Source organism: Ctenopharyngodon idella, chromosome 22 (genome assembly GCF_019924925.1).
Source record: "Ctenopharyngodon idella isolate HZGC_01 chromosome 22, HZGC01, whole genome shotgun sequence".
NCBI lineage: Eukaryota > Metazoa > Chordata > Actinopteri > Cypriniformes > Xenocyprididae > Ctenopharyngodon > Ctenopharyngodon idella.
Window position 1 is genome coordinate 2,335,638 of NC_067241.1, and position 24,222 is coordinate 2,359,859.

The following is a 24,222-nucleotide window of genomic DNA, read 5'->3' on the forward strand; positions in this document are numbered from 1 at the left end:
CTTGAACCCCATCAATTGCTGCTTGCAGCTATATTATTTATTATACTTAAAAAAAAATGACCCTGCTTTTATTACAAAACATCATCTAAATAAGTAATAAAATGACAACCTCACGTCGGTTCCATAGACTGGGTTGACTGCATTAAGCCATGGCACTAGTCCATGACAACAAACTACGTTTCTACAATTAATATACCATATTCCACAGTTAAACATACTATTTGGGTTCTGAGTCCAAAAAGATTTAATAATCTCATCGCTCAGAGTTATCATACAGTCTCAGAGTTTGAGAAGCAACACATGATTGGAGACACCAATTATAGGGCCAGTTAGTCGCATTCACCCAATGTTTCATTTCTTCATTTTACAGTGACCACAGGTCTGATGGACATCATTTTGTGAAGAGGAAATGACCTACTTCTCTCCTCTGGAAATAGAATGATTCTGTTCCAGTTTGGCTAAAGCTAGACCAAGTTTTGCGTTGCAGTGCCGAGAGACTCAAACAAAGTGTTACACACATACTGAGGTTGACCTCTTAGTCCTGACTCAAGCGCTGACACAATTCAGTGAGCAGCAAATCAAAGGCAAGAAAGGCAAAAAAGACAAAAGCTCTCTCTTAGAAGAAATAAATATGACCTTTATTTTAGTAAATATCAAACACTCTTTTTATAAACAACCTCGGTGAATAAAACCTTGTCCCTTGAGATATGAAAGCACAAAATCTGTGAGATAGATAAAGACTCTAGAATATCTCAAATGTTTTTGTAATTAGATAAAAACCTGATTAAACATGTTAGCAAAAGTAAATAAATAGTAAATGTTTAATAGTAAATGCTAATGCTAGACATGTGTCAAGATTTATAAAAAATAAATAAATAAATCAGGTTTTTCCTCAACTGCTGTGTCTGTGGTGTTGCGCTGACACTGGAAAAAAAAAAAAAATGAGCAACTCAAAGTCTACTAAATTAGAACAAGCAATCAAAATGTCTAGACAAGACTAACTGGTGTCCAGAAAGGACATTTGAGCGGCTAACTCTTCTGTGTCCAAATAAAATAGTGTTTGAAGTCCGTAAGTAGGAGTAGGTGGTGCAAACAGCAGGTGGGCTACGGCCTGCCAGGAACCGAAGGAGGTGAAGGGAAAAACATCATAAAGGATGAAGAATGAACGGCTGCCTTTAGAATAAAACACAAGCTGTTACTAGCTTGTTGCACATGTTCAAACTGAAACTACTGTATGTCTCCAGATTTTCAGAGAATTTAAATGCCATTAATTTATGAAGTTCCCCATGCTTAAACACATTTCACAGAATCCTGCCAATTTCCCCCAAATAATCACAGGGGGAAACTGCAGTTTTCAAATGACTGATTATTCCTAATAAAAAGAAGGAGAAAAAGTTTAAACCTTTGTCCCAAAGTCTATTGAGATAACATAGTAACACATACTCTACTAAAGACAAAAATGCACACAAAGTAGATGTGGAAAAACGTCAAAGCCTGTTTAATTCAAAAACGTTAACAAATAAGCAGCATGCCTGTTTTAGTGAGAGGTGAATTGAGGAGGGTCAGATACACAAAACATAGGAAAAGCTAATGCTCTTCCTTCAGTTCAAAAGACCCCACATGTGTTAATACTGAAACCAAAAGAGTTGACAAAGATCACTTGTTAACTAGTGCATCAACATTTTACTCATAAGATTAGTCTGCTGGTTTCAGATTTGTTTTTCTAAATATAAACATCACTTTTAAAGTAAAAGTTTTTTTGTGTGTGTGTGTGAGTGTGAGTGTGAGTGTGAGAGAGAGAGAGAGAGAGAGAGAGAGAGAGAGAGAAAGTTCTTCTTTTCTGATAAACGGTCATTCTGCTTTTGTACTCCTAGAAAGGAGAAAAAAAAAAAAAAAAAAAAGAGAACCTTCTTGTCCAGTTCAGTTCCTGGAATGCCATCCTGAGGGTGTCAGATTCCTCATAGGGTGAAACAGCCCATTAGTTGTGAAAACAACTGCTGAACTCTGAATGGAGTTTCCAGAGTAGCTTGTTGTAATATCCCCTCCAATACTTGAGTAATACGCTTGAAAACTCATAACTACTAACTTTACTGCAGTAAACGCATTTCAAAGTGAAGCAATAAGGTATCAAACAATTTGTTAACCCACCCACATTAGCATAGTTTGAGTTATCAGACTCTGCACTCCAAACCCAACCTATGTAAGATCTCCTAAATTAAGTTTAATTACAGATCAGGTGATTTGGCAGTCAATTCCAGCAGAGTTATAGGAATAGTCCACAACAAGCTTCAATTTTAATGTTTAGTTCCTGATAAACCACATTCCAGCTAGTCGAGTGTGTGTTAAGAGATGTAAGAGGGCAAATAAGTCAGTCACTCCCAATGCATTCTGGGTCATGACTTACATTCAAACAAGTAGAGATAACAGAGCACTTCCTATTGATCTTATCCTGATGCTTTAATACACATTTTAACACAAAGAAATAAAAGGACACAACAGGAAATATTTAAATGTGAGTGTGTGGAAAAAGGCCCTGAGAATGACTCAAGGGTGTGAAGAGTGTCAAGGGTGAAGAGCGGAAACTGTTAGACTTGTAATATCATAAATCATCCTCACTTAATCTAGGCAAGTCATTTTAATATATGCTGTGTGAATGTAAAATAAAGCATATTACAATTTAGTGGTGGGCAATATGAGCAAAATTGTCAGCGTTAACGCATGCTATTAATTCAAAATCCTTAACGCGTTAAAATAATTTAACGCACATTTAATGCAAAAAAATTACGGAAGCATGTGAAATTGCATCATAACGCAATTTACTTCACACAGTTAGATGATCTTAAAGTCCATGCTGATTATATGAGATATGGCAGAGATAATTATTCATTCCAGTGTCTGTTTTGCTTTAAAACACACACTCTCTGTCATATTCTGTCATTGTATCTGAAGTGCGCAAGCCCTCCCGCATCGCGCTGTTCCTGTCTGAACGGAACGTCGAAACATCCCACCTCTGTATGGCCAGATGATATGAAAACTATGTTTCTCGGCTGGATAAAGCAAACCAGCTTCTTGCTATGAAAGTTTTAATGGATGAGGACTGCAATCAAAGTAAAGACAATTCCGGTGACATACAGGAGTCGTACGTTAAGCACGCGTGAGTCCGTTATATTGATGCGCAAACAAAATCATGTATGAGCGCTCTCGCACTGATCGCACATTGTATTTATGCACAGACACATTTCAGTACATTTACGTTGTTTTCACACACTTTCAGGATAATGTTTGCATTTGTCCTGTGTATGTTGCTGTGTACTTTAGTATATATGCTGGTCAAGGTGGTTGATTTAGGTTTTTTTGGCATCTCCATGTGGTCCTGTTCAGTATCGCAACTTGACTTGTCTAAAATGTAAACAAGCTCTTTGCTGTTGCACATACTATACACTGTGAATTATGAAACATTTTTTTGCTGTGAATTTTTTTATGGGTGCTTTGGTGTACATAAATGTATGAATTATATGAAAAAATATCATTTAGTCATTTGGTTTTCTTTTTCAGAAAGACATCTGAATTTACCTTGAAAAAAAGCTGAAAAATACAGTTTTGTGAAAATCACACTTCAATCTGATGGTTTACTTTGTTAAACAAGATAAATGGTGTATGCTTAATTTCACAATAAGTGTGTGATTAATCGCGATTAAAAAAAAATAATCTATTGACAGCCCCATATATTTTATATATTTATATATATATATATATATATATATATATATATATATATATATATATATATATATATATACACACACACACACACACATACACGTACACACAAACACACACACATACTAGGTGTGTCGCAATATACCGGTATTGGCGATAACCACAATATTTAAAATGAATAGGACTCTTGTGATATCATGACACGTAAATACTCCAGCGCCAGTACCTGGTTGACCTCTTAGGTGGCAGTATTGCCAAAGCCACTGGAAGGCAAGCCTGCAAACTTTAGCCAAAAAAGCGTAACGGCTAATGCTAACCGGCGGTACGGGCGGTACGCATTGGCGGTACGCAGGGAGGAGTTTTGAACGGCGACACGATAGGCTGAGAGGTGCCGCACGTGATTAAGTTAGCCGTTTCGCTTTCTCCAATGGTAAGGGATACAGACCCTCTTATCTCCCTATAATAATACGATCTCTGGTATTGCACCTTAACGCTGACACCTGTCAAACAAGAAGACGCAGCGCGCACAGCTATTTCGAGAAGAACCATGTCGTCCAAGCAGGAGAGCGAGAGGCTCTGTCCACACCCGAATAAAGTAAGCTTGACAGTATGGGAGTTTTTTGGCTTCAAAGAAAACACTCTGCAGAATTTGCCTGGCTACATCAGTGCAAAGGGTGGCAACACCACAAACCTTTTTACCCACCTCCGTGTCTATCACCCTGCGGATTACGCCATTTTACAGAGAGTAAATTGCGATTATTTTACTAGTCATGGAATGGGAAATGTTAGGCTATATTAACTTGTCAACAGCGATTTTCTGTGTTCATATATTTAGATAAAGGGTGATTATTTTAATAAGTACCGCATTTTCTTTACTCGTCTTACTCAGCGTGATGTATCTATGCGTGCAGTTATATGCCCTCAAAATTCAAGGTACACGGGCATTTTTGCCCCAACGAGTTTTTGTCATTAACTTATATCATATGATATGATGTACAATATTACACGAGCAAGAGTGCTGTGCAACAGACAGAAATGTTTTTGTTATACTGACTGAATCCAAGTTTTGAACGAATCAGTTTAATTAATGATTAAATGACCCATTCAATAAAGACGGTCACTTGCTTCCTTCCTGAATGAATGAGTTTGGGGTAAAAAGCTCCCCAGCATGGGGTAAAAGGCACACAGTATTCATACAAATACTTTATCTAAAATAATATGTTTTTAATAATGTCTAGGTTAATACTTGTTCAAAAGAATCACTTTAGCAAAGGTTGTACTATTTTCTGTTTATTTTGATAAATAAAAGAATTAATTTGTGTTCAATAAATATACTGTCATTAAAACTGACCTATGTTAATATAAAAATATATTTTAAAAATACAGAAACAAAATTACTTTAAAAAAAATTAAAGATTCTGAAAGCATTGAAGGAGATCCGATAATATTTAATACAGATTTACAGTAGTAACAATTAATGATATTTTATATATGATTGTTTCATTAAATATGGGTAATATTGGGTATATGGGTAATATTTGATATATGCCATCTGAATCTAACCATGTCACGTCAACAAATGGAAGAGTCAGTCAGCTATTCATTATCATGTTAATTATTGTGCCTTTTGCACCAACAGCCGGGGCGCTTTTTACCCCAAATACCATACTTTTACATATTCTTCCGTTATTGAAAAATTGTTGCTTGAATTACCTTGAACAAAACTGAAGACCTTTGTCTGAAAATACAAACATACATTTAATAGATTCTCATTTGCTACTTAAATCAACAACATTTTAAAAAACATCAAATATTACATCAAACTACTTCAGAATCAACTTTGCGTTGCTGCCCGCGATCGCGTCAAGGATCAGACAAATTTGCACGTGCATTTTGAAAAGCGGATATTTAGGAAAGTGCTGTGGCAAGTTTTTGTGTCATCTAGTGGTTTAGAGGAAAATAAAATCAAAGGCGCCTTTAGCCCCGTTGTACCCTATGCCTAAGACCTTGATTAGCTGGTTCAGACGTGTTTAATTGGGGTTGGAACTGAACTCTGCAGGACAGTGGCCCTCCAGGAGCAGGATTGGACACTCCTGATTTAAATAAACTGTGTTTACGTGAGCACTCACAAGGACAGACATTCTGACATTTGTTTTGTGTGTATTTGACAGTTAAAGTGCAATACATCACAAAAGAGAACTCAGTTCAGTAATCAGACGCTGTATGAGACGCAACTATCTGTGCGAGCTTTGGGCGTGCACCAAGAAAACCGTTAGTTAAAACAGCATGCGAGAACCAAACAGAGTTCTCTTTCGTTTGTTATTGCGCTTGAATGGTTTAAAATTGCTTGAGCATTCGAAATGGCAAGACTTAAAAAGGCATACAAATTATAAACTTTCATGACAGCGCAGCACTGCAACATCACGTGAGCAGAACCGTGATAGAGAGGATAATTTTTACCAGTACATTTTCACCCCTACTACATTTGCTCAAATTCTATAAAAAAAAAAAAAAATTATATTTATATATATATATATATATATATATATATATATATATATTATATATTTATATATATATATATATATATATATATATATATATATGCTATTGCAGCAATACTCTAATAATACAGCACACACAAATATTGGGTAAAATAGACAATACTTGAAAACATTTTTGACACCTAAATACATTTAAACATCAACTTTGTCTGCCATTTTTAATCAAGTTTTTCACTGAGCTTGAAGCAAAACATTTTGGGATTGCCTTCTTCATAACGGAAACTGCCTTAGAATTTCGGCTAAACAAGACAAGATAAGAACTTAAGAGGGCAGCATAATGTGGCTACCTACCGACCTTTTCAATAAATGTAAAACAAACAAACAAAAAAGTACTTAATATAACAAACACGCAACATTGTTAATTTATTAAATGGACACCTAAACAGGTCCTAAACTGGCAAAACTGTTAAATATGAATGAAAATGTAGAACCACCCTGTCTTGACAAAAGATACACAAAGAGGAGAGAGGAAGCAGGAATGGTTAAATGTCAACCACATGACTGAGCCTAATCCAGTGAAAGGAGGTTCATTCTGAGGGCAAAGACACAGTTGTTGAGATCAGTCCAAACCAGGCCATTGGAACTTCCCTTCACTCAATGATAAATTGATTTTAACCTAATTTTAGTTGAGTTTAGCTGGCTGTGAGTTTAGCTCATATTTACTTGGTCAGCTTCTTTCATTATTAGTTATTAAGAATTAAAGGGATAGTTCACCCAAAAATGAAAATTCTGTCACAGAACTTTGTCACAGAAATAGAAAGCATTTGAAAAACAGAATTTCCTATCGGTATATGCGTATCATAGGCCACGTACATACTGTAAAGTTTCAGGAGGATAATTAACTGCATAATTGACACCATGGTGACCATAACCATTCCATGTCAAATTTCAGAAACCCTGGCTCAAATTTTTGATTTTGTTAATATTTCTAAAGAAAGACAAACAAACACAAAAGCCAAAAGTATTAAATGTATATTTACTGAGTAATCCTCTGTTTTGTAGAGGGGGATAAAAAAAAAAAAAAAAAAATGACAATTTTCACCTGGGATTTGGAGCCAAATTACAGGGGGGGTAAAAATGGTTTTAGAAAGATGGCAGATCATCATTTTATTTTTACACAGAGATTGGTAGGTCTGTTGACTTTAGCAATCTTTGTTGCATTATATGCCAACGGGCACAGTGCAAAAATGGCAAAAAGCACTTCTTGTGTTTTTTTGCGTCAAGTTTGCATGCCTGGAATTTAGAGAAGTATTAAAAATATCTCAATATGATTTTAGATTCTGGTTCTTAAACTTTTCTTTTGAAATCTTCATTTTCAAGGCCCTCAATGGTTCAATCCCAGAGATATGGAGATCTTAATGTGGCCTTATGAGTAAATTAGTTAATTGTACACATTTTCAGTAGCCGAAAACCAAATGTGGGTCACTTTGCATACAGCTGAAACTTTTTTCATTTTAAAGAGGAATATCTGAAGAATAAATAATGTTGAAACTAGAAATGAATCTTGTTTTTAACACAATTGCATAGAGCTTACCTTTCTGAGTGTCACAGACTAAATATTGTTTTTCCAAAGTTTGTGTGCCTGTCACTCAAAAAGTATTAAAGATATCTCAATATGATTTTAGATTCTGGTTCTTAAACTTTTCTTTTGAAATCTTCATTTTCAAGGCCCGATATGGTTCAATCCAATAGATATTGGGATCTCAATTCAATAAATGTGAATTGAATCTCAATGCGACTCCATGTTCAATTTGTTGAAATTTACCCATATTTATAGGTCAAAAACCAAATGTGGTTCACTCTGCACAGCTGATACTCATTGCATTTAAAGGGGAATGTCTGAAGAATAAATAATGTTGAAACTAGAAATGTATCTTGTTTCCCTCTATCAAAACAATCGCATACAACATGCCTCTCTGAGTACCAAAAATCCACTGAAATGGTCAGGTTGAGGCACATTAACTTCTTAATCTCAAAAGTGTATAAGAATCAATATTTAAATCAGTTTCAGGGATATTTGGAAGAAGGGATTTTGTTCATCTTAACAGCTTCTGAAGCTACAAAGAGTTACCACATGCGGCAAAAAACACAAGAAGTGCTTTTTGCCATTTTTGAACTGTCACCACTGACATATAATGCAACAAAGATTGCTAAAGCCAACAGATTTTATTAACAGACCTACCAATCTCTGTGTAAAAATAAAATAATGATGCTGACATCTTTCTAAAGTCATTTTTACCCCCCATAATTCTCCAAATCTCAGGTGAAAATTGTCATTTTGACTCCCCTCTACAAAACAGTGGATTACTCAAATATACATTCATAACATTTAATATTTTGGCTTTCTTCTTCATTTATGCATTTCTTTCAAAAGTCAAAATCAAAATTTTTAGCTGGGGACTGGTTGAGTTGACACAGAATGACCCCCCCTAGCAATGTTCTAGCATCTCACGTGTTTGATATCAGCTATTCTGACCAAATAAATATTGCAGTGACGAAAGACTTATGTTCAGCAACTTTAACTAAAGCATAATTGATGGAGGCATCGTGTTTTGCTTATGTTTAGAAAGGCTGCTTCACAGAGCGCGCTCTTGCAGTGTTGCCAATGTCCAAATATTATACGCATTTTTGGGCTTGTTGTTTAAGCTTTTTAAGCTGTTTAAGCAGAGAAACATTTCTGATGCACGTTAAAATACATCATTAACAACTAGATGTTCAGTTCACTTCCATACACACTCCGTAGAACTTTTGTAAATGCAGTTGTCACTACCAGCATTTTCAGGAGTTAATTCAGCTTGCACGCTAACTCCTGTATTACACTAGAAAAACTTGTAATTAGACCTGTAGAAATACATGCAAGAAGGCCTCATATTGGCTGGATATATACAATAAATATGTTTAACTAATCTATAAAATGAAAACAGGAAGAGATACAGATCGGTCCTTGGTCACACAGTCCGCCAACCAAACCATTCAATGCTGAGTTTCTGAGGCAGCCACATCAAACAGAGCCTTGTGTGTTATTCACACAACACGAAAGCGGAAAACAACCTAACCTCTATAAAGCATCAATTATCCTCGCCCAACACTAATGCATACAGGGTACATACAGCGTTTTTCAATTTAAGCTTGAATTTTGGCTACCACCAAGCTTAGATGTTTGTTACAATGATTGAAGCCATGATACTTCGCTATAATTTAGCATAAAATATTCAGAGCATAATCATCCATCGATTAATTGGAAAATGAAATGCAATGCTTTCCTCATAGTCGTCTTGGTAGCATAAGTGTTCTTGCTGAGATTCTTGCTCTCCTTTTCAACCCTGTCCACTTTGACAGTTCTGTTCACAGCACAACCACAGTCCCATTCAGTTCCCAGACATAGCAGTTCTTCAGGAAGCACCTGCCCTTTCATCCGCCCCACAGGAATCCACCACTACACTGGCCACTCTTTAGAGAAACTTCCCTTCGTCAGGTTTTGTGGGAATCAAAAGTGACAGCCTGTGTGAACAGAGTCTAACAGAATCTCTAGATAAAGAACACTCAGCACTTTTACAGAAGCTTGTGGTCCGATTTGGTGTAGCACACAAAAATGGACAACAGATAAGATTTGCATTTGTGCCCTGACCAGTATCCAAAATTTCACAGCTGTCCTTTAGTCACAGTTGCTTAGAATTCAGTGCAGTCATACAAGCCAAACAAGTTGTCTATAGCTTAAAAGGCACTTAGCACATGATCTGAAGTACTGACAGCAGTCCATGTTTGATGGTCTCATTGTCTGGTCCTTTCACACATTCTCTGAGCTATGGATGAACCGAGTAAAGCCAGACCAGTGAACTTAACTAACCTGTCCTGCTATCTACCAATCATCAGATCAATCCTACAGATGAGTTCCTCTGGTTCTGTTGATTTACAAAGACCTAAGAAAGTGAAATTTTCTTTTGATAGATAAGAGAAAGATGGACAGATAGACAAACAGACAGAATAGACAGAAAGAAAAGGTCTTATAGACCAAGAGACTAACAAATAGACACATACAGATAAAAAGACAAACAGGCATATAGATAAGCCAGAAGGACAGACAGGCAATGGACGGACAAATAAACATTAAAAAGGCAAACATCTGAATTGATGGACAGACAGGCAGACAGACACAGACAGGAAATGACCAAACAGATGGACAGACGGACAGACAGGCAGACAGACATACAGACAGGAAATGACCAAACAGATGGACAGACAGACAAGCAGAAAGATAGACAGATAAACAGGCATAGATAGACAAACAGATGGAAAGATGGTAACAGACAGAGGAATATAAAACATCTAAGAAGTAAAGGAGGTTAAATTAAATGCACATGTGCACACAATATGTATAAGCAGATGAGCACACTTATTAATACCAATAAGGCAGCATGTCCAAATATGTAGACGTCGCCATGTTGAAACGACATTCCATGAAGGAGAGAGAGAGCAACTCTCAAACTCTCAGACTCTCAAACCCTTTCAAAACAAAATGACAAGTCTCAACATGATGCCTCGTTCCATACAGTACAAAGACAGAAAAACATTGCAAGTGCTTCTCTTCAGTTTCTAAACATGAGGAAACCTCTGGTACACAGATATCATGCCAAGCCCTTCCATCACAACACTGGTATTTTTAAGGGATAGTTCATCCAAAAATTATTTCATCATTTACTCACCTTCATGTATTTCAAAAAAAAATTCTTTCTACCATGAAACTCGAAAGAAGATATTTACTGAAGAATATCCAAGCTGCTCTTTTCCATACAATGAGCAAGAATGGTAACAACAGTGGAAGATTTTCAGTGATTTATTATTAACTTAATTTCACACTGTTCTTCATACAAAACTATCATAAGACTTCGGAATATAACATGCAACCTGTACAAACTACTTTTAGTGTTTTTATCCTTTTTGGAGCTTGACGGTCTTTGCTTCACATCCACTTTCACATCCATCAAAATATCTCCTTTGTTTTTTCACAGAATAAAGTATGGAAGCTTGTTTCCACCACAGAATAAAAAGAATAAAAGATAATTGCTGACTTTGTTCTCGGAATTGCATGTTATAAAGTGAGAATTACAAGATATAAACTCACAATTCTGACGTTTTTTTTTCGCAATTGCAAGTTTATATCTCGCAATTCTGAGTTCCTCAAAATTGGACTTTATAATTCGCAATTGCGAATTATAAAGTCCAATTTTGAGGGAGAAAAAAAAAAGCATTTCTCAGCATTGCGAGTTCAAATCACACAATTCAGACTTTATAACTTGCAATTGCGTGTTTATACAATTCACACAATCCTAAAAAAAAAAGTCAGAATTGCGAGATGTAAACTCACAATTGCGACAAAAAAAAGTCGCCTTATTCAGTGGCGGAAATAAGCTTCCATAAGAAAGTCATATAGGTTTGAGTGAGATAACATGAACTATCCCTTTAAGAGGCAGTACAAACAGAGTAAATAGATTAAAAGGAAATCTCTGGTGTGAGTGAGTTTGAGAACATTTGGGTAACAGGGCCCTGACAAGTGCTGGATACTGTCCACAGAGGCCCAAACCATCAGCACCGAACAAAACCAAAGCCACTCAGACCTCTTAAATGAGTACATATGTACCACTACTGAAGAGAAGAAACCCCTCTGAAAACAACAGTAAATACAGAAGCAGCTATATTTGAGCATTACAGGAGATCTGTCTACAAGCAGCCGATTTACAGCTATTTAGATCTACTGCTACTTCTACATTGCAATAGACAGATATTACAGATTAGATATTCTGCCTTTTTGACATTATCAGCCAACAAATCTGATTGGCCGATTACAGATTTCGTTGGCCCTTATGTCAATTCCAAATCTACCAATAGCATTGCCAATGCAAAATTAGGGCTGTCACAATCACTCAATTAAATTTGAGTACTCGATTTTAAAAATCCTCTTTCTTTATTTTTTTTTTTTATTTTTTTTAAATTTACCCGTGTCTATTAACCAGCAAAATGCCGGTGTCCTGACATTTCATCCTACCGGTCAGATTGTCCTACCCAGGCTTACTGCACGTGCACACATCAGTATTACATCATTTTTGTCATGATAAATAACACAAAATTATTGTATTTGCATTATTGTAAAGGTAGGTTTAGTGTTGGGGTAGGTGTAGACATAAAGCACAATCTGATAAGTAGCATTTTTCGCTATCGATTTATACTTGTTCTAATGATTAATGCTATATCATATTGTGCTACCACTGTAGGCCTACTTACATTATTATAAGGGTAGGTTTAGGGTTGGGGTAGGTGTAGATGTTAATAAAGCCATAAACCATGTTAATATCACGCTGGAAACACAATCTGATAGGTAGCATTTTTTGCTGTCAGATTTTGCTACCCACTGTTTCAATGGGAGGTAGCAAAATCTGACGGGGTAGCACAAATTGTCAGAACACCGGAAGTGGACGAGAAACAGTGAACTGCATTATTAGACCATTTTCTAAGGTTGCACAAAATATTAAATCATTTAAATATAATATAGCATAGTGCAGCCTGGTCTCATTGTTAATATGTAGGTATTAATATGTAACTTTCAAAGACACTAAACGTACATTTTTGTACGTTTGGATAGGTGCTAAAACGTACAATATGGACGTATTGGCAGCATTTAAACGTAGCATTATTACATTTTTACAGCGAAAAAATGTAAAATATTTACGAATCTTTCATGTCATAAAGATATATGCATAATTTCCCTTTTATCATTTTATAGATAAATGTAAGATCCCTATACCCCACACCGAACCTAAACATACCTATTATACAGAATATTAAAAGAATAAAACAAATAAAATAAAATAAAATTGATGTGATTTGTGAATTTATGTTGTGTTTCGGTGTATCTTACGGTTGTATTGTCAGTCGCTACATAGGAGAAAACGCCTTTTGTGTCTCACAGCAAACAACCAAAATATTACAAAATGGTTGTGTTGTTCATTTTAAGTTTTATTGCTGTCAATACGCAAGTATTTTACGTTTTAGTGATATAAATACGTCAATATTGTACAGTTTCGTGTGTTTGGAAACGTAAGTAAATGTAGGTGTGGTAGAACCACACTTTTCGTAAAAATACACACGTATTCTCATGAGATCACGTTGCATAGTGCTATTGTGAAATCGCAAATGCTGCAATTCAGTTAAATAAATATATGCACTGTTGGTTTCAGAGTGAAGTGTGACACTTTATTTACATGCATGCAGGTTTTGTGTTTATTCCAACTGCCTAGAGCGGCTCCGCTCACAGTAAATGCTGCTCCACACGAACTCAGTCTCTGCATGTGCCGTTTGTTTGGGTTTCCAATAACATGCATACGCACATAAGTCTGACACGCTTTGTGTTTCATAGCGAAGTGTTGCACTTATTATTTACATGTGTGGAGTAACAACAACAATCACCAGGCCGTTGGCATTTATGCAGGCATTTGTTATAATACAGAATGCACACAAGTTTACTATGTTTACATGTATTAATAAATCGACCAACTTCTCAATTACCAAAAAATAATTGCGTTAGTGATAGCCCTATACATAATAAACATACTGTTTTGGCTTTCTAAATAAAAAAAAACAGTTATTTAATTTCCAGCAAATTGGTGTACATGTCATTTGCCACTGTACTGTGTAAATCAGCAATATTAAGGCCAACTAGATAATTTTGGTTATTGGCATTTGTATCAGTTATTGAAAACCCATACTGGTTGACCACTAGTTAAGACTACAATACACTTCCAAATCTTGCCCTCCACCACAGTTCTCAAATCTCATTTGCGTTTTAAAATATCAATACATGGCGCAGTATTTATGAGACATGCAAATTCCACTTCCACAGGACATCAAATCAGGCAAAGGCTGATGTGCCAAGTTTGTAAAAATTGAAAGCATGAATGAGATTGGAGAGCTACAAAGAAAGACTTTCAGCTATACTTTCAATTGTAGTTTGATTGAACTTCCAATTCAGTGTCAGTTTATCAAGACCCATTTTTATTCATTCCTGACAGAAATCTACAACCTTTTGGATTACACACCAGACCTTTAACAATTAAAACATACCAATCAAAACTGCATTGAATTTAATCATTATCATCATATTATGCAACATAGGCTTTTTGGAAAAACGTGCCTGTGGCGACATTTCAGCAAAACGATATGTTGTTTCTTGCACATTTTGCAACACTTTCAAAGTGAAAAGACCCACATGTCCGGTGAATGGTGCTAAAAGGTTAATGTAACATCTACAATAAACCTAACAAACAGAGTCAACAAAAGCAAACGTGAGATAAAAATGCATTTGCTGAAAATGCCATTTTAGCTTGCAAAGACTTTGAGCTCTTTTATCATGACTCATGTTTTACAGGACTTTTCCACATTGCAAGTGCAGTGCTGTATCAGGTGAGCTACTGAGCAAGTTTACCATGTCAGAAAAGCCAAACACATGGAGCTAATTATGTGAAGCAAAGATCGAAATGTATTAGTTTACAAAGCATGCACTATGGTAAAAATGTTTTGAGGTCCTAGCGAAAAGAAGTCTTTATTAATCGATAATCTGGCCCTGCAATAGGGCTGGGACAATACATCGATGCATCGCGAATCGAGAAACGATTCTGGATCGATACTGAGATTTCCGCGATACATCGGACAATATCAGAATCGCTGCAGATTCTTTGTATCGCAAATCGAGAATCTAAGTATTGTCCCAGCCCTAGTAGAGACATATAAAATCATTAATAAAAGGTGGAACTGGCCTTGTTAATAAGTGTAGATTTGTGAAGGTTGCTTACTCTGTAAACTAGGCAAATATGATGGCAAGGAAAGCCAGTGTACACACAAGCAGAGTAAGACACACTCACACCACAAAAGACTATTGACATTTACATTAAACATGCCAAATGACAAGTTGCACGCAAACACAGCACTTCCTTTAACACCTGCCAATACTTCAGTCTCTGGTAAGTAAATACAGACTGATGCTCTTAAAGATCTTTGGCCTGTGAGCAGAGGGAGGACAGACAGAGAGCACCCTTTTATTCCTCTCCTGCTGGCACCAGTTCCAGCCGATCATCCGTTTATTTACCTCCGACACACGCTGAGCCGGTCTTTCTCACCATAGAGCACTGCCAGACATTGATCCACTGAGCCAGACGAGAGACATGGATGCCAGTGGACACAAAGACTTTTGATGTGGAGAAGGGGTGGGCGGGACGGATGGCATGATATCTGGCCTCTAAATGCAGCCTATAGTTGATAAATTCGCAGATGGAATAGGTAGATCCTGTGTGTGGGTCAAAAACGGTGTGTGTAATGCCAGAAGAAGGGCTAAGATGGATAATTAGTAATAGTGGTAAGGTCAAAATGCTACTGGAAGACAAACCCTTTGACTAACAGCAAAAGCAAGGCTTGAAATGAGGAGTGAAAATTTTAGAGGTTGCGAACAGAATCGTTATTTCATGGTATCAGGTTAGTTCTGTGTTGTCAGACCATGTTACATTTGTTGATCATGTGTTTTTTTGTGCCTTGAAAACAATGAACATTGTTGTGAAGACTTATTTAATAAATATGTCACTATTAGGTAATGCTAGTTGGTTGACATAGATGAAGCTTTGCTCAATTTTACTGAGCAAATTAATATGTAAACATTTGTATTAAAATGCACTGTTCTGTTTTCCAAAAAAGGTGTAGTTGCATTATTTCTACCTATTATTGCATTTAAAAAAATGAATAAATTTTAATGCTTTTGAAAGAAGTCTATTAAGTTCACCAAGGCTGCATTTATTTGATCAAAAATTAAGTAAATATAGTAATATTGTGAAATATTATTATAATTTCAAATAACGGTTTTCTATATTGTAAAATGTAATTTATTCCTGTGATCAAAGCTGAATTTTCAGCATCATTATTCCAGTCTTCAGTGTCACATGATCCTTCAGAAATCATTCTAATATGATGATTTGATGATCAAGAAACATTTCTGATTATTATCAATGTTGAAAACGGTTGTGCTGCTTAACATTTTTTACAGGACTCTTCAATGAATAGAAAGTTCAAAAGAACAGCATTTATTTGAAAAATACATATTTTGTAATATTATGTCTTTACTTTTGATCAATTTGATGATTCTTTGCTGAATTAAAGTATAAAATTCCTCTTTTTTTTCTTTTTTTAATTTTGTTGCTAAAACTTAATCTGGTAAGGAGCTCTGAATATAAAGATATAGAAAAAATGTTTCTAAATTGTAAGACATACAGTCATCAACACATACAATCCAACGAACCAAACAATGACAGATATGAAACCATGTTTAATTTATAGTGCAACATGTGAAATTGCCTAAACATTATTCAGACTGGACTTTGATATGCAAAAGAAATTAAGAGCCAGCTCAAGTGCATGCAAATGATCAGCTCTCCATTCACACACTACACTGAGAATAATTTACATTTCTATCTCTCACACACATCTACATATTGTAAATACATGTGCAAATCACATCCAACAGGAATGTACTGGATCTCAGTATTATGACACCACTGCTAGATATTGCTTTGTAATAGCAGGGGTGATGGCGCATGTTACTCTTTCTTTCATGACAAAGAGGAACATCATCATGTTTATATTGAGAAAGAACTGACAAGGTTCTTTTGAAAGATGATTCCTTGAGCTACATTTTGACAGCCAACTGAAATGGTTACTAACTCAGCGGTTTCCAAAAAAACAAGGGCTATATCTGAAGAACCATAAGGTTTTGAGTCAAAAGTTCAATTGTGCAAATGCTGTTTTCTCTTCGCAGCAGTGGTCGAAAAAAACTGTAGTTCAAAACCACCTTTAGTTAAAATATTTTTTGTGAATTTTGCCCTCCAAACTAAAATTTCAAAGTCATAATCTTTGCTGTTTGGTACCAAGTGACCACAATAAAACCACAATGAAATACAATACAATAGGCTTTATATACTAATCAATGCAGATATTTACTGAAATGTGAAACAATTTATTATTAATGTCAGGCTGGGGTAAGTTGTCACATGTGTCTTGAATGTGAATACGTAGCATATGCTGTAAAATATGGTCTTTTTTACTTTAGATCGCATTTTAGATTTCAAATAAAGTTATTCTCAGCAGTTTGTGAGATCTTACCCCATACAGTGTGACAACATGCCCCACTATAGACAACACAGTCACAGAGCCTTCAATCATCTTATTTCACCTGGAAGATGTTAAGTTATTTGTTCAGTTAATACTGTGTCTACGCATTGTGACTTTCAAAAATAAACCAAAAGCGAGAAGAAACACTGGAGTAAAAAGTGACAACTAGCCCCGGTCTCCTGTACAGATAAAGCCTATAGTCCATGGTGTTGCTCTTACCTGAGCAGACTGGAGAGCGTGTGGGAAGAGCTGTGCCCGCCGCTCCCGATATTCCCAGAAGATCCAGCACCACTCGCAGCGGCCGATCCGGCCGATTGTCTCTTCCCGGACAGCAGCTTCTCAACGGCGGCCAGATTCCCGGTGCGCGCCGCCTCCAGCAGTTCCTGCTCCTTCCCCATCTCACAGCGGCGGAGAAACGATCACACGGCCACACGAATCCACTGCAGCCTCTCCAACGCCGCAACACGCATCCACGCCCGACCCAACGCACTTTCTTCCCGCTCCGGTCCGCTCGGTCCACCAGCGGCGGCTGTGTCAGTGTTATTCCCGCTCCAATCGCTGCTGCTCCGGGGAAACTTTCTCTCCCAGCGCCCGCACAAACTTCCTTTGGCACGGCTCGACACGTCACTTCCTAGACGGGTGCGCTCCTTGGTGACGTCGCGATTGCTCCGAATTATGCACAATCATTTAATTACACTAATGATGGTGGAACGGCATTTAGGGAATTGAAATCGATGGATTCCATTATGTGAAACCCTCGTTTGATCACTCATCCTTACATCCTGACATTAGTGGAAGAAGAAACCGTGACAATTAATCAAGGATTCATGGAAAATAACTTCATTTGACAAATTATCAGCAGAGTCTCTTATAAAATGGATCCTTATGAACAGACAGATGGACTGATGGACATTAAGAATCCATTATGATTTTTAGATTCATATATATATATATATATATTTTTTTTTTTTTTTTAATCAAAATGTTTTCTTGTTAATTCCTTAGGCTAAGTAATCTTTAATATTTTAGTGTTACATAGCCTATTGATATTTAATTATGTGATGATAAAAATGAGTAGGCTACCTGACCCACATCACGCTCATTGTGCACTGAGTGTAGGCTATTGATCCCAAGATATTAAGTTTGAATTTATTTTGATGAAGCATTTAAGGATGCTGGAGAACCTGGCTCTGGCTATTCTTCTAAACATTGTGTGCGTCTCAATCAGCTCCCTAATTGGGCACTGATCAGGGAGTCGGCCACATTCATTTACACAATATACTGATTCAAGACCTAGGAAGCTAGGGAGACGCAGGAAGAGATTCACCTCTATCATTAGTATTACATTACAAGTAACGTAAGCAGATTACTTTTTTCAAGTAACTAGTATGTAACACATTACTTTTAAATTTACAACAAAATATTTGAGTTACTTTTTCAAATAAGTAAGGCAAGTTTGTTTCATTTATGGACCAGCAAGTCCAGTAACACAAAAGTAACATAACGCATTACTTTCGATAATAACGCAATTAGTTACTTTTTATGAAGCAACGATATTGTAACATATTACTTTTTAAAGTTACTTTCCCCAACACGGTCTAACATAAGATATGGCAGCTGAATTGCATAGCTTTAAATGTTTTTTTTTTTTTTTTTTATAAAATGTATTAAATCTTTGATGAATTTTAGTAGGCCTAATTTTATTCATAAACCAATTTGGCCATCATACATTTATAGATTATACATTATAAAATTTTAAATACAGATTCACTTGAAATTTCATGCAAAGAGCATCACATAAAAGAAAATAATTATTTCTATAATTTAAAAAAATAACTAACAATTTATGTATTTGTTTTTTTTTTTGGTTTTTTTTTTTTTTTTGTAAATAAATGAATTTCAGACACATAAATTCCTGTGGTCTTAAAAGTATAGATTTTATAGATTAAATTCAGTGGTGTTTAAAGAGGCGTGGGTGCAAGCCAAATATATTAATTGGATCTAAATAATAATTTATTTTAACTCATCAATGTGTATTTTCTACTCAATGACTTAAAATATCATCTCTCTCTCTCTCTCTCTCTCTCTCTCTCTCTCTCTCTCTCCCTATCTTTTATTTTATTTTTTTTATTTTTGTAGCGGTAAAATATTGTCCTCACCATAGGTCATCACGCGCCTTCTGAAGAAATAAGCAAATGATGTGTCACATGAAATTTGTTACTTATCTCAGCGCTGGTCAGGATGGAGTAATCACAGACGTTTGTGGTTTTTTTTTTTTTTTTTTTTTTTTTTTTAATTTATAAAAAAAAGAGGGGAAAAGAAGCTTAACCTTGGAAGTAATAGATTTATACGTTTATAATTATTCAAACGGCTGTTGTACAAATGTCTCCAAGTATACAAAAGGTTAGGAATGCGTTTCAGTGGAGGATTCCGCTACCTGAGCCTCTGTGCGAGCTGCTTTTCCTACGCAACAGTTAATTATCTAGTAAAGCGCGCCACCCAGTGATTGAATATTTTCGCCATGGACTCTTATTTTGAAACTGACCGGATATTGTCATGACTGTTGAGTATGAGTTCAGTCTGTAGTGTAGAGGCGTAACAAAAACAGTTCTTTGATTCAGTGTTTATAAAACTATTATCAACGCGTCTGTCGGTCTGAGGTATGTTATTAGCGAAAGTCTGTGTTTATGTCTATTTCGCACAGATTGTTTACACAAATGTCTTTTTTTTGTCTAAAATGTTGTTTTAGATTCAGCCCCAGTCTAAAGTAAATCTATGCCTAAACAAACGTAACATGGTTATCACGTTGCCTTATACCATGATGTAAATATAATATTATGTTATAAATAAATGTCATCATAGGTAGGCTATGTTATAATAATCATCATCATCATCATTCGGTACCATGTATATATCAAAACACCATGCAATCGTAACAGCGGATAAACTGAGCAATTTTTTTTTTCTTTTTTATTATTTAATTACTTAACTTCAGCTGACCTTTATCTGTCAGCCAAAGCATGGCAGACCCGGCCCGGGTTAAAACTGAAATGGGGTTCGGCGAGGCGAGCACGCCTGCGGAGAGACCCAAGCAGGGCGAGGGGTCCGGTGACGGTCCGTTGAGCGGCAGTACCGCCTCTGAACCCGCTGCAGGCCAGACCAGTATGAAAGAGGAGGGGAAAGCGGTAAGTCCATTTGTCATTCATTAAGACTAGAAACTATTTAGAAATGCATTTATTCATGGTTTATTTGATTGCTTCTTCAGAGGTCTGAAGACGCTGCTGCTGGTGAAGAAGAGGAAGAGGGATCTTCATCTCTTCACCCCCCTCCTGCTAAAAAACTTAAAGTGGAGCATGACAAGAAAAAGGAGAAACGGCAAAAAGTTGATGAAGATGAAATACAAAAGATGCAGTAAGCTTATTTGTGTTCATGTCATGACACTTGTTTATGGTTTGTTTGCATTATTCTGTATCAGGGTGCAAACCTCATTTTTGTTCCTCAGGGTTTTAGTATCGTCATTCTCTGAAGAACAGTTGAACCGCTATGAGATGTACAGACGCTCGGCTTTCCCAAAGGCAGCTATTAAAAGAGTAAGTGGAGCAGCTATTAAATGTGTACACAATTTCTTTTGTAATCAATCATGATCTGATTTATAGATTAAATTAAAGACATTTTTAATTTATATATATATATATATATATATATATATATATATATATACACACACACAGACGTGGACAAAATTGTTGGTACCCTTGATAAATATGATCAAACATGACTGTAAAAATAAATCTGCATTGTTTATCCTTTTGCTCTTTAATTCATAAAATTAGCAAAAATCTAACCTTTCATTGAAGGAAAAGAATTTAAAGTGGGGGGGAAATCACATTATGAAATAAATATTTTCTCCAAAACACGTTGGCCACAATTATTGGCACCCTTTTATTCAATACTTTTTGCAACCTCTTTTGCCAAGACAACAGCTCTGAGTCTTCACCTATAATGCCTGATGAGTTTGGAGAACACCTAACAAGAGATCAGAGACCATTCCTTCATACAGAATCTCTCCAGATCCTTCAGATTCCCAGCTCCATGTTGGTGCTTCTTCTCTTCAGTTCACTCCACTCATTTTCTGTAGGGTTCAGGTCAGAGGACTGGGATGGCCATGGCAGAAGCTTCATTTTGTGCTCAGTGACACATTTTTGCGTTGGTTTTGATGTTTGTTTTGGATCATTGTCCTGATGGAAGATCCAACCACGGCCCATTATTGGATTTCTAGCAGAAGTGGTCAGGTTTTGATTTTTATCTGTTAGTATTTGATAGAATCCATGATACCATGAACAAGATGTCCAGGACCTCCAGCAGAAAAATAGGCCCACAACATTAAAGATCCAACAGTTTATTTAACCGTGGGCATGGGGTACTTTTTATCCATGTGTGCACCAAACCCATCTGGTGGGTTTGCTGCCAAAAAGCTCTTTTTTTTAGTTTCATCTGACCATAGAAGCCGGTCCCTTTTGAAGATCCAGTCTAGTCTGAAAACTGAATATGCTGGAGATTGTTTCTGGATGAGAGCAGAGGATTTTTCTTGAAACCCCCTTTAGAGCAACTTGTGGGGATGTAGGTGCTGTTTGGTAATTTTTTTTTTTAGGCTTTCTGAGACTCAAGACTCAACTAATCTCTGCAATTCTCCAGCTGTGATCCTTGAAGAGTCTTTGGCCACTCAAACTCTCCTCCTCGCCGCGCATTAGGACGATTTAGACGCACATCCTCTTCCAGGCAGATTTGTAACATCTTTAGTTGATTGGAACTTTTTAATTATTGCCCTGATAGTGGAAATGGGGATTTTCAGTGCTTTAGCTATTTTCTTACAGCCGCTTTCTATTTTGTGAAGCTCAACAATCTTTTGCTGCACATCAGAACTATATTCTTTGTTTTTTCTCATTGTGATGGATGATTAAGGGAATTTGGCCTTTGTGTTTCCTCATGTTTATACTCCTGTGGAACAGGAAGTCATGGCTGGACAATTTCATGTTCATGATCACCCTGGTGTGCTAAAAAAAATGTAAATATGAATGGGTATATACTTAAGAAATATTTTACTCAAAAAATTCTAGGGGTGCCAATAATTGTGGCCAATGTGTTTTGGAGAAAAACATTTATTTCATAATGTTATTTTCCCCACTTTCAATTCTTTTCCTTTAATGAAAGTTTAGATTTTTGCTAATTTTATTAATTAAAAATCAAAAGGATAAACAATGCAGATTTATTTTTACAGTCATCTTTGATCATATTTATCACGGGTACCAACAATTTTGTCCACGTCTGTATAATGTTGTACTGGGTAAACTAAAATTTTATTGGCTATAGTAAATGTTATCAGAGCCCTGCTTGAACTGAAATAATGTCATGCTACTGGACAATTAAAGAAAATCATAATTTTATTGTTGCACAGTTAGTATAGGAATTAAACATTTTTGTAAGATGATACACAAATTCCCATTAGGATGCTTTAGGTTTGGTTCCAAATTATGATAAAAATTTCCAATTTAAACATTACAATGCATACAACATTCTGTAAACCTCTATTTACATCTAAGTATCTCACAAACACACATACACATACACACATATATGAAAGTTGTTGAAAAAGATTGTTCCTGTCTTCCAGCTAATTCAGTCCATCACAGGATCATCTGTCTCTCAAAATGTGGTCATCGCCATGTCTGGAATTGCGAAGGTGTTTGCTGGGGAGATTGTTGAGGAAGGTTGGTACGACACTGTGAAATAGGATTCAACTAGACACCGTAAGCCTCGATGATTGTCTGTATAATGTTTGTTTTGTTTTTTTCCTTGCACTCCAGCTCTTGACGTGTGTGAGAAGTGGGGAGACACACCACCTCTGCAGCCCAAACACATGAGAGAAGCTGTCAGGAGATTGAAGAGCCGAGAGCAAATTCCTAACACCAAACACAAACACATCCTTTTCCACTGAGCTTGAGTCCCTCTTTAGAGAAAAAGTCTTTTTGGATAAGCAGAGGGAAAATGGACATGACCATATGTCTTTTTCCAGATATTGGAAGGCACTGTTGTTTTGTTGTTTTGTTCATGAGGTCTACAGTAGAGGATGTAGTAAAACGTCTTACTTTATCCACAGTCTGTCCTATGGAACAAGCAACTGAATTACATAAACAATAACAACAATAAATTCATGTTAATGAAGACTTTTAGGCCAGTAAATATTGAACAGTTCCTTGCTGTGACTCAAAAGTCTCTATATCATAGAAATGTCTGTGCACTCTAATTTTTTTTTTTTTTAAATATTTTGTAATGTTTTTTGTTTTGAAAATTTAGTAAATATGTGCAGTCATTTTATGTGTGTGGAAATGATGTTATCTTTTGACTTGAAGAATGGAAAATTAAATATTTTGATGTAACCCAGTTTTCTTTATCATTTTCTTTACTGTGAGATTTCAGTTTCAGTACAGCTTAATAGACCTATATGTACTTTTGTTTGATGAAGCACATCATAGCCAGATTTCAAGAGGAAAACCCTGAATTCCCACATTATCTTTTCTGTTACATGGTCTTCTGCACTACAATATCACGTTCTTTAAAATGACAAACATTTTAATAGTCTGTGCATATAAACTAAAAGGTTTCTGATTTTACTATTATGCAGTGAAAAATATCAAATGAAGGTGACTGTAGCATAATTGTATGATAGTATATAAAC

General features: G+C 36.1%; 2 protein-coding genes across 3 annotated transcripts in view; one reads left to right on the forward strand and one right to left on the reverse strand.

Moving 5' to 3' along the window:
- The window catches only part of LOC127504439 (ankyrin repeat and SAM domain-containing protein 1A), an 81,163-nt gene extending 62,911 nt beyond the window's left edge, over positions 1 to 18,252 (reverse strand). The window contains exon 1 of the mRNA XM_051878992.1: positions 17,706 to 18,252. Within this exon, the coding sequence (XP_051734952.1) occupies positions 17,706 to 17,884 (179 nt within the window). The 5' untranslated portion in view covers positions 17,885 to 18,252. The remainder of the gene's footprint in view (positions 1 to 17,705) is intronic.
- Positions 18,253 to 19,988: 1,736 nt separating this feature from the next.
- Positions 19,989 to 23,927, forward strand: taf11 (TAF11 RNA polymerase II, TATA box binding protein (TBP)-associated factor). 2 transcript variants are annotated; one of them, XM_051878996.1, is made up of 6 exons: positions 19,989 to 20,146; positions 20,482 to 20,671; positions 20,752 to 20,897; positions 20,989 to 21,076; positions 23,158 to 23,254; positions 23,351 to 23,927. In XM_051878996.1, exons 2-6 carry the CDS (start codon positions 20,507 to 20,509, stop codon positions 23,479 to 23,481), a joined length of 627 nt encoding a protein of 208 aa, XP_051734956.1. In that variant the 5' UTR covers positions 19,989 to 20,146; positions 20,482 to 20,506; the 3' UTR covers positions 23,482 to 23,927. The 2 variants fall into 2 exon arrangements, with proteins under 2 accessions (XP_051734956.1, XP_051734957.1); XM_051878997.1 differs by having other exon boundaries at positions 19,990 to 20,146; positions 20,500 to 20,671.
- The last annotated feature ends 295 nt before the right edge of the window (positions 23,928 to 24,222 follow it).